This window comes from Lygodium microphyllum, chromosome 16 (assembly GCF_053477565.2).
Source record: "Lygodium microphyllum isolate KBCC chromosome 16, Lygodium_microphyllum_v1.1.10, whole genome shotgun sequence".
Classification (NCBI taxonomy): domain Eukaryota; kingdom Viridiplantae; phylum Streptophyta; class Polypodiopsida; order Schizaeales; family Lygodiaceae; genus Lygodium; species Lygodium microphyllum.
The window spans coordinates 102,733,611-102,745,485 of NC_141150.1; the positions used below are offsets into that span (position 1 = coordinate 102,733,611).

General features: G+C 41.9%; 1 protein-coding gene across 3 annotated transcripts in view; it reads right to left on the reverse strand.

The window, feature by feature from the left end:
- The window catches only part of LOC148023173 (uncharacterized), a 70,771-nt gene extending 59,322 nt beyond the window's left edge, over nt 1-11,449 (reverse strand). For all 3 annotated transcript variants that reach the window (XR_015693617.1, XR_015693616.1, XM_087696146.1), the window contains exon 1: nt 11,280-11,449. Coding sequence is in view for 1 of the 3 variants with exons in the window: in XM_087696146.1 (XP_087552272.1) it covers nt 11,280-11,382 (103 nt within the window). In the remaining 2 variants the exon portion in view is untranslated. The remainder of the gene's footprint in view (nt 1-11,279) is intronic.
- Nucleotides 11,450-11,875: the final 426 nt, after the last annotated feature.

Below are 11,875 nucleotides of genomic sequence, written 5' to 3' on the forward strand. Positions count from 1 at the left end.
CAAGAGCTACAAGAGGATCATTGGAAAGGGCAAGTATCACAGCAACCCTTCAAAAGCAAGCAATGGCTAGGGCTACTCCTGAGATCACGAGACAATTTATAGAGCGCACCATCCCTTTCCATGTTGCACATACAAATAGGTGGAAAAGGACCATCACAGCCATCAGTCGAATTGGATGAGTGGGAGGGCCCCTCCTATGCTTTGTGCACACGTGAGCTTGTTAGAGAGAAACAAGCTGTAGAGCTAGAGATGCACCATTTGAAGACTACTTGGCAGAAGTATGGTTGCACTATTTTGAGTAATGGATGGACATATATGAGAGGAAGCAATATGTATAACATCTCGGTGTCCTCTTGCAAAGGGACCATGTTCTTGCGTGCCATAGATACATCGGCAACAGCAGGGACAGTGGTTACATGTGAGTACATCTATAGGCACATCAAGGCTGCCATTTTGGAGATTGGTGCAGAGAATGTAATACAGGTCATCACTAAAAATGGTAGTAATTGTGTGGCTATGGGTGCTTTATTAGAGAGTGAGTTCTCTAAGATCATGTGGACTCCATGCACATCATATTGTTTAGATCTACTAATGGAGGATTTGGAAAAGGTTGGATCGATAAATGACCTCTTCAAGAGAGGTAGAAGCATAGTAAAGTTTGTGACAAAGAGGTCTAGGGTGCATGCCATTTTTAGGCCAAACAGTGATTTGGATCTTCTGAAGCCATCAGCCACTTACTTCGCTTACATGTTTATTGTTGTGGAGAGACGTGTTGAGTCTGCCAAGGCCTCTTAAGGATAGTTGTCTCTAGAGAGTGGACTGCATGGGATGAGAGGGATCAACCTAAGGCTTTGACATTTATCAGAAATGTCATGGATAAGGCCTATTGGGAGGATGCAACTGCATTGGTAAAATCTTTGACTCCCATTTACATCGTCTTGTTGATCATACTCATATGGAGAGTAGTATTCTAGGCCTTTTGTACGAGTACGTGCATCAAATTGGAGAGGCGCTTGACAGAATCATCTTCTAGTCTCGAGATAAGTAAGTGAATCACTGACCATTCGTTCTAATTTCACCTTTTCAATCATATGTATGAATCTATTATCTATCATGATTCATAATTTATATTGCTATGTGGGTAACAAGTTAACTTTTATATATGTTATAGAGTGCAAGACATTCGCGCAGTGTGGAACAGGAGATGGAATTGGTTTCACAAACCAATCTATGCTGTTGCACATTGCTTGCATCCTCTTTGGTGCAGCAAGGATCAATATGCAAGTGAGGGGCTTGAAGAGGGGCTACAATATTATTTTAGTAAGTGGGCTGACGTAGATGTTTCCATCATTACGCAACTTGAGAATGATCTCCTCAAGTTTCATAATCACTCTCTGATTTGCACGCCCCACAATAGAGTTACATGAGACACAACTCCAACCAATGTCTTGGTGGAAGAAATATGGAAATTGTGCTCTGACATTGGTGAGTAAAGTAACAAGTTTAAAGAGTAAACATGTTACATGAATCATCATACAATGATACATGTAAGTTGTAACATAAATAAGTGTGTTGAATTTCTTCTTATTCTTGTATTGGAATTTGATAGAAAAGGATGGCTATCTCCATGTTTTCTCTTAGGATTGTGATAGTGGTCCTATTGAGAGAAATCGGAGCACGTGGGCATTGTTTCACACCAAAAAGAGAAATAAGTCTAAGATTGCTCAGATTGAGAGATTAGTTTTTTGCCATTGTAACTTGTGCTTAATTAAGAATTCAAGTTATATACTTGAGCCAAAGCATGTAAATATAGATGAGATTGACATAGAGAAGGTGAGGGGAATTCCTATCATTCCAAAGGAGGAGATAGACATCTACAATATGCTATATGAGGAGATGTCTGCACCTACGCATCGGACACAGTCCAGGCATACATCAGCTAGAGTCAGAAGATCTTAACTTCCATGTGGAGTTGCTTCTACCTCTACAACTCTAGTGGCTGATGATGATGATGATGCCTTCTCTTCCTCTACTCGCAATACTAGTCTCCTACTAGTAGCCCTAAGGAGGCTAAGATAGAGATGGCTTTGGATGATGCTAATTGACTCTCGTAAGTCATTAGATGACAGATCATTTGATGATTCATAGACTTGTACTTTACAACTTATTGCTAGTTAATTATGTAGATTCGTGTTTATGGTTCAGGGGCAATTGGATGACTCAAGTCTCATGAGATATTATGATACACATACATCATACGTCATAGTTAAATTTATTTTTCATGCACTGTTTACTGAGTTACAACTCATGAGTACTCTCTTTTTTTAGTCTATATGACGTAATTTGAATCTATGACTATTCGCTTTTAAGCCTTAAATCTTGAGTTTATTATCTATTACAAGTTACAGTTTATTGTCCTAAATTGAATCATGATAGCTTATAGACGAAAGAAGATTGAGAAGCTCAATCGAAGGATTGCCCTTCAAGAAATGATTCTAAATGAAGGTATGCATGAATTTCTCTCTTCAGATGTTGCGCGTAAATCCGATGATGTTGCAAGGCCGTCGAGACCTCCATCAGGGATGGCCCCCCCTCTTGGAGAACAAGACCCGGAGTATGTTTATTTCTTTCATCCTCTTCCGTCCACTCCGGTGCAAGGTACTTTAGATTCGTCTTTTGTTCCTTTTTTTACCTCTTCTGCTTTCCAATATTCTAGTAGAGATCATGTGGAAGAAAGAGTCCAGTCTGTTGACTACGGAAAAGGTCCTCTTGAGGACTAATTCTTGTATATTAACACACGTCGTGGGGATTATAAGAAAAAGCCAGGTATCTCTTCTTCTAACCTTCCTTCTTTTCTATCTACTTCACAAAATCAAAATGAATTTGGTGTTCCTTTTTCTTCATTGCATGGTGCATCATCATCTTCACATTTTCATTTCCAATCATTAAATGATAAAAATGAATAAAATGCATCTGCACCTCACACACCACGTTTTCAAAACCCACCCATCCCACCACATTCTTCCGCTGCTTCTCCACTTCCATTCACACCATTTACATTTCCATTTCACACACCTCATGTCGCACCACACATCACACCCGGGGGTTATGGAAACATAGGCATATCCTTTAGGACCTCATCCTTCTCTCAATTGGGTGGTGTTTCACCTACTTCGCATACATTTTTGGGATCATTGCAGCCTAGGTATCCCCCCCAGTCTCTCCTGAGTGTAGATCAGTTGACTCCACAGTTTGCCTCCATGGGTTTACCTAGTGGACCTTCTGGTCATACTGATGTACCCCAGCCTAACTTTGGACAGGGCTTCCGTGTCCCAATGCCTCCACCTACACCGGCACCTTATGGAAACATTAATGTTCCAGTGCTTCCGTCTCAATCGGCACTCATTGGACACTCACAGCCTACTGCCTATCCACCTCTACCCCCTCATTTTACCTATCAGACATATCCACCTCCACCATCTTATCCCCCACATCCATCTTACCCTACCTACCCGACACCTCATGGTTCTAGCTCATCTTCTGCCAAGCATGCATTTAATGACAAGACTCGTTTTAACAGGTGAAACTTTACCACTTGGTCGAACTTGATAAGGCATGTCCTTGACTCCCAAAACCTATGGGATCTTGTACAAGGGATCTTGTACAAGGGTTGGAACCCCAACCTGATCCCGCACTTGTCCCATACGAGATTGTCCGCTCATGGAAGGCTAGAAATGCCTCCGCTATTGTCGAGCTGATGCAAGGCTTATTGCCTGAGTTTCATTCTCAGCTTCAGCATTTTGATTTAGCGTCTAAGCGATGGGCACACTTGACCGACCACTATGAGGCTCGGGATAGGACCCGTCGTATCAATCTTCACCATGAGCTCCAGCTTTTCAAAATCACTGATCGGGATGACTTGAAAGTCAAGTTGGCTAAGTATCGACCTCTTCTCACTGAATTCTCCACTACGGGGACTCCCAAGTCCTCTGACGATCAAGTCACATTGTTCCTAAATAAACTCCCCAAGAAATATTTCAATTTTGTGGAAGGTATAGTTTCAAAGCCTACCATGCCTACATTCTATGAATTTGAGTATCAGTTGTTGCGTTACGCACGGTTGTTCGATCGGTTTCATATGAATTCCTCTTCAGAGGAGGCTCTTGTTGCTCATTCTCAGAAAGGGCAACAAGGGAACAGAAAACAAAATCAAACCTCCATTCAAAATCAAAATCAAAATCAAAATCCATCCCGGGAATCACAAGGAACATCCCAATCTCTCAAACCTGGGTGACAGATTGTACCTAAAAAGAATAGGTATTGTCAACATTGTCAAAAGGCTGGCCATTTTGATTACGAGTGTCGATCAAAGGCCAAAGGCACAACACCAAAACCTAAGTCACAGACCCCCGCCCCTCAGTTGGGCAACCCCCAGCAAGGGAGGCAAGGTGATGGCAAGGGGCAGTTTAAAGGTCAGACTCATACTGCCACCGCTCAGCCATCTAAATCGACAACGTTCTCAACTCAAGAGGGCTTGTCTAACTGATCTGCAAAGGCCCACATCGTGTCCATAGAGACATCAGATGCGAGTCTCGTCCACATCTGTGAGTTGCCTCTCCTAATGAGGTTACCACAGAGGCCCACTCGTCACAGTCGAGCACTTCAGCTCCTGTTTGGATTGTGGACAGTGGAGCTACACATCATATGACTCCTATAGCGGACATTTTTCATTCCCGAGTCCCCCGCAGTCGGACAGGTCCGCATAGGAAACAACTCCTCGGTCAAGATTCAAGCTCAAGGTTGCCTCAATTTTGCCACTGACAAGGGTCCGGGATCTAGCTTCGATGGACAATGTATATCATGTCCCTCAACTTGGGGTGAACTTGTTATCTGTTCAGCAATTTTGTCGATTGGGGCAAGCAATCTTCTTTACAGCAAGACTCTCAGACTAGTTTAGTGATTGCTGGCGGTGAGGCACAGCCTAATGGCCTATACCACATGACATATTTTCTAACCGAGCCGACAGCTGAGGGCTCTGTGTTCCATAGCTTCCAGGCCTTAGCCACATGTGGGGAGCCTACGAATAATGAGCGCCTTTGGCATTTTCGCTTAGGGCATCTTGGTTATGACTCTCTTTATGAGTTGTCACGCCATGAGGTGGTTAAGGGCCTTCCACACCTGAAGCTAGCTTGAGATGTCTGTAAAGCATGTCAGCTCGGGAAGCAGCACCATAACCCATTTCCTCAGCAAATCTCACATTGTGCTAAGGCTCCTCTTAGATTGATTCATGTTGATCTTTGTGGGCCGACATCCACTGCCGCCTTGAACGGCGCGCTGTATTTCTTTTTGATAGTGGATGATCATTCTAGATACATGTGGGTGTACTTTCTCAAGAATAAGTCAGATGCTTTTACATATTTTTCTGCTTGGGAGCTGTTGGTTCATAACCAGACTGGTCGTCGTGTAGATTGCATGAGGAGTGATAATAGTGGCGAGTTCATCTCCCACGAGTTTTCCGAGTTTCTACAGAAGCATAGCATCTCCCGCCAGCTCACCTCTACCAACTCCCCTTCTCAGAATGAAGTCATAGAGCGTAGGAACCGGACAGTCATGGAAATGGCACTCTCTATGCTATTCACAACAGGGCTCCCTGAGAACCTTTGGGTCGAGGTTGTTAACACTTCAGTGTACATCTTCAACTGCTACCCGACTGCGGCTCTTCCTCAGAAGACCCTGTATGAGGCATTTTTTGGATCTCGGCCTGTCATTTTCCGCTTCAGAGTCTTCGGGTGTCGTGCATACACACACGCCTGATGACAAGATAGGCAAGCTCACTCCCCGAGCTAATCTCCTTATTTTTGTGAGATATTCCTCTGGAGTGAAAGCCTATCGTTTTTTTGATCCTCGGACAAACAATGTGATCGTTAGGCGGGATGTCGTCTTTGACGAGAGGGATATCGTACAGTCCTCTGCACAGACTCCAATTCAATTCCTTCTTCCACATCATCACAGATTGTGCTACTGAGCCTGGTCTACTTTCCACTCCTAACATTTCTGCAGATTCTTCCGCTCCCAGGCCCCCCTCCTCGAGACCCGTTACCTTGCTGGTACCAGCAGACCTTGTGGGATTTGAGGATCCTACCACTAGATTCCACTTCGAAGGGACCTAGAAGATTTGCCCGGATTGCTTCTCAGGCATCATTTGCGCCGTTGTTTACAGCTGATTATATAGCGCATTTTGAGCCGGATACATGGCAGGAGGCTCTTCAGCGCCCTCAATGGCTGCGTTTTTAGTCTTTCTCTCTCCTCACTGTTGTCTACATCAGATCCAGCTTCTCACTGCTATGTTTGCTGGTGTCTCAATATCCGGAGGCTGCCTTGCTGCGATTCGGGATCCGTTCTCAGTATGACACACTCTCCAGGTCATTACCCCTGCCCTGATCCTTGAGATACAGGAGTTTGAGGTACATTATTCATTCACTGCATAGTGTGTTTGTTGCATGAGCATCGTATATTCAGTAGTCATATCACTTCATTCATTCACTGTGTTCATTGTCTCTAAGTTACCCTAACCCTAACTGTGTTCTTTTATCAGCCTGTGCTTTATCGTATGGTTTCTGTTTATGTTTTTGTGTTAGAGTATTTCTTTATACAAGGCTGTAGAAAGGCTGGGAGATGAAAGAATGCTGAAGAGAGAGAAAATTCAGACTTTCTTTGCGAAGAACTGAAGAAAATCTATCATTTACTACCGTTGACCTATCTCAACAACTTATAGATGCAAAGAACTAAAGAAAATCACTTACTGCTGCTGCCCTGTCATCTCAACAGCCTGTAGATGTTGTTACCTGCTATTGATTGGTCTTCTCTACCCCTAGCTGTCTCAAAAGGTCCTCCAATGGCTGCAAATCAAACCAGCAGCTTCTCCCTCTCTCTTGCAGGTCTAATATACTAAAATGCCTCTCTCTAGTCTCTAAAGACGTTTTTCAGTCTTACATGGGCATTTATGACCAGTGACAATCTTTCTAAATGGTTTTTTCAGCATTATCCATAATTAAATATTAATTTTCAATCATTTTGAAAATTAATCTAATGACTAGCCAATAATTAAATTGGTTAGGCAACTTCCATTCTCAAGTGTTTCTGCGCCATCTTTGACCATCAAATTGGCGTTAGATACCATTAAACGCCACTTCTCTAGTGTCACCAACGGCTGATACTTATGGCCAAATGAACGACCGAGGCCAACAACAAGCACCAGATACCACCAAGTCCTGTGCAGTATAACTTATAGCAACTTTTGCCTTTGATATCACGTGATTTCCTTGGGTCCTGAGCTCGTAAATTTACACTAACCCCAGTTACACCTCACATGTGCAATATTTCTTAACGATGTGATTAAAAATTAATCCACATATTAAGTGAGGTTTCAAAAATACATATCCTCATGACAAGTACAAACAAGATGGCCTTGTATTTGGGTATTCATTCCCACTGGCGGCTATCCTTGGAAGCTTCTTCCTGCCAGAATGCCTTTGAAGATTGACATCCTCTTACCCTCGCTGTCTTTTTTCGGAGAATTCAAAAATCTCTTAAACAATGGAACTTTGGCCAATTGAACAAAGATGTCAGGGATTACCTTTAACAGAGCCTCGAACTAGTCATCATATTCTTCATCTCCTTGCTAGCCATTTGCATCTTGTGGCCTAGAAGGACCTGATTCTTGGTCAGCAACCACATTTTCTCCTTGCTGCCCATGTTATAAGCCAATTCCAAGATTAGGCATTGCATTGCCCCCTTCATTATGTGCATTTTCAAAATGAGATGTGTCATCACTGCTTGACCCCATCTCACTATAAGACATCCTTACTGCAAATGCTCAGCTGAACAAAATTTCAACACTTACAACAATACTTCTGACCTTCAATCAGATGCCTTGGGCCCACCAAGTCAAGGGATTTTATGGTATCCTAGCAATGGAACCATGAAACTAGCCATTCTCCTCGGAAAGAGTGATAATAGTCTAATTTAATAATAGTTACAGCAAGTAAACAAATCAGATAAACTAAAATGCACACTTTATCACTGTAACCTTGGACAATGTTCAATCTATTGGCCCCAAAACTGCCACCCCTTGCAGTATTTCTTTACCTTCAATTGCAAATGGATGAATACAAGTAAGATTCACTAATCGCCTCCACTAATCTAAGTGTCTCTTAATGTCATAAATTACCAACAAGCCTTCAAACCAATTCGCCTCTTTGTTTGCTTAGGAATTGGCCTTCATCCTGCACCTTGCGAGACAAATTTAGCCCTAAATTTGATATTGGCTAGTTGGCCTCTTGAATCTCTTTGAAATTCTTCAATTTCAGCTGCTGCAATTCAAGTACTAGACTCTCAATTCTCAGCATGCATCCCAAGGTAACTGTTAAACCCTAATTTTTTATGTATATTAGGGTTTACATCAAAGATTAACCAAAATCTCCGCCTCTAATGACTCAAGTGGCTAGATTTTACTAAGATAGAAGAGAGAATTGAAACTTCCATCGAGAGAAAATGGAATAAATCAACTCCTGCCTTGTCTAAAGAACCATGAAACCTATCTCCACTGATGAAACATCCCAATTATGATGTTGTCTAGCTGAAACAGCCCTGAAACCATTGTCATTTACTATTGTAATCTCTTTTCGGTATGTCATCAGCTCCTCGGGGTCTCCTATTGGCTAGAAATAGCCTATCAACTATTGCAACAACAATGGTAGCCTCCCTCCCTCTCACACTCTCTCTCTCTCTCTCTCTCTCTCTCTCTCTCTCTCTCTCTCTCTCTCACACACAGCTTGTACAAGGTTGGAATGACCCTCTATCTCTCTCTCCCAACCTCAAAAACGTTTTTTCCACTTACATGGGCAACTTTTGCCAAGTGACAGCCTTCTAATCTCATTTTCTAGCATTATCTAACTTATTAAATGAAGCTCAAAATATTACTTTTGAAAATTAACATAATAATTATTTTAGTGCCCAAAAAAATACTTTCACCAGTCAATAATCAAATTAGCTAGGCCAATTTATCTCCCAAGTGTCCTTGAGCAGTTATTGACCCTTAGACCGGCATTAATTAATTAATTAATGTCTAGTTTCTAATGTCACTACTGACATTAGTGGCTAATAAATTGGTCTAGACCCAAATCTAATATCAAGTACCACCTAGTATATCTACCAGGCATAACTTGTTACAACTTTTACCTTTGGCACCAACTGATATCTCAAGGCCCTAGGTCCCACATGATGAAATAATTAACTTGCACCTCGTATGTGCAAGTCACCTTTGCACATTTAATTAACTTTTAATCAAATGCTAAGCAAAGCATTAATATTTCACATCCTTGTGACATGTTTTTTTTCCTTTTGCTTATTTTTTCACTTATGGCAATTCTTCTTTATATGTCCCTTTTTATTACAAAAGAAACATTCCACATTTTTCTTGCTACGAGACTTACTCCTCAACTTGCCAAACACACATCTGATATACTCTACTACAGAAGATGGTCGACTAGTAGCAAATATTGCCGCCTAGCATACAAAAGGTGCCACCTTGTCAAAACGTAGCACACTGATAAGCTATTTAGAGGGTGACAGTGACCAAAGCAAACAAAAAATGATTGCCCCAACTAAAATGGTAGGCTTGCAATGTGTAGAAAATATCACCCAACTCGACTACAGACAAATGCTCCTCTTTGATCATATCTAGCTCTCAATAAGGCAAAAGATATCATATGAGAGTGCATAGTGTAAAGGAAAGTAAACACCGAGTGAATAAAGAAGCATGAGATAAGAGAAACGTGGCAGAATAAAAGAATAAAATGACACAGATTCGATGATACAAGGTTGCACCAGTCAAACCCAATGCACTACTCACAGTGTTAGTCTAGCCGCTAGATAGAGGCAAGAGGATGAGACAAAAAGACAAAGAGGGTTGGCCAAATGATTTGATCAATGTGGTGGAGTGACCAAACAGGCTATTTATAGTTAGCCACTGTCAAAACTGGCCAATCAGCTAGCTGACCTGTATTATGCAAGTTAGACCAATCAAAAATGATGCTAGGGCCAAAATATGGCCACTCAGGTCAACCTACTTGCATTTAGTGCATCCGTCCTACCATGTGGCAAATGTGCCTACCCAAAACACAGGGAACAAACCACCACCACAAATGAAATGTGTGGATGAGACCTCCACCTGAAGTGTCTAGGACAAAAGAAAGACAAACAAGTACATTGTCCAAGCTTTAAATGTCCTCATCTAACTCAAACTACGGCTCATAGATAGAAGATGACCGTGCATGACACACATGACTACTAAAAAGATCCAACTCAACTTGCACCACATTATCACCAAAAAGTTCTCTTTCAAGTCAACTTCCATAAGCAAGAGAAATAAGAAATGGATAATCAAAGATCCACCTCAAATTGCACCATGTTACCACCAAAAAGATCTCTTTCAAATCAACTTTCCAATGAAAGATATCGTGCAAGTTGCTAAGGACATCCTTTCCCTGTCCGGGGACAAGATATTACAACCACAAAGATCTCTTTCAAGTCAACTTTTCTTAGGAGATGTCGTGCAAGTTGCTAAGGGATATCCTATTCCAATTCGTGACAAATTTGGGTCATGCGTAAGAAGAAAGCTAAGGATACTTTGTCCACGACAAATTTGGGTCATTCATAACAAGGATATCACGATCGCACGTTTGTAAATGGGAAACTTTCATATAAACAAACTTGGAATGTATATAACAAGAGTACAACAAGCTGACATCTCTAAACTCACAACTTTCCTACAAATGTTTACAGAGGTATTTAACCCATCATAAACCTTCAGATGCACTGTGTGTTCAGGGAAAACATACCCAAATCCCATTGGACTCTCCTTAAACCAACACATCGAGAAATTTGGACATACATTATGAGAAATTTACACCATTTCAGAAATTTCCTACACAAGCTAAAATCCTTATGATCTACCGGGGAAACCTCAAATCTGTGATAAGTTGAGACACCACTGTCCCAGACAGTTAATCATCATCATCATGCACAGGTCTCTGCAATTGTTTGGACAAAAAATATCTGTTTTCTTCGATTGTCCAAGACATGTATTATGTTCGAGTCTACGGGATTGGAACTCTATTAATGCTACTTCCGATTGCAGATTTGACAAAAATGTCGAGAATAATTGTGTGCCCGAAGCACTAAAGAGAATCACTAACGCAGTTCTGCAGATTTAGTACCTGAGGATTGTGCCGGAGATGATGGCGATGAAGGGGGAGGAGGGCGCCGGACAGGAAACTTGATGAGAGGAATCCTTTTAGCGACCTGGCCGGACGTTGCCATTCTCCTGAATTGGTAGAACGAAAGACTGCGAGACGTTTACAATCGGCAATAGTTTGGCTAAAAGAGTAAAGATAGACTCCCTCCTTCCTTTTTCCTTCCAAAGCTTACTAGGTGCTCCGCGCCTACACTTGCCCCGTCAGAGCGGGCGCGATTTTTGCGGGGGAGCGGGTGCTGGACGCGTGGCACTCGCCCCCGTGTTTTCTTTCTTTTTTGTGGGGGAGGTCGGGGGCCACCACGTGGCACCTGCCCCCCGCCTCTCCTTAACTAATAGTATAGATGTAATATGGAGTTGTTCTCCTTTTCCTTTTCTTTTCATGAAAGAACATCAAGTTATATTGATATAAAGTCAAGTTAAGTTATATTGATAAAAGTAACTAGGTTGACATGTCATCTAAGTTTAGGTTTTGGACTTTTGTTTATTCGACGAGTTGAGATGGATATTGGTAATTTCGCATGCCTTTTTGGGAGTGGCTTGCAAATGCACTTCATGGTA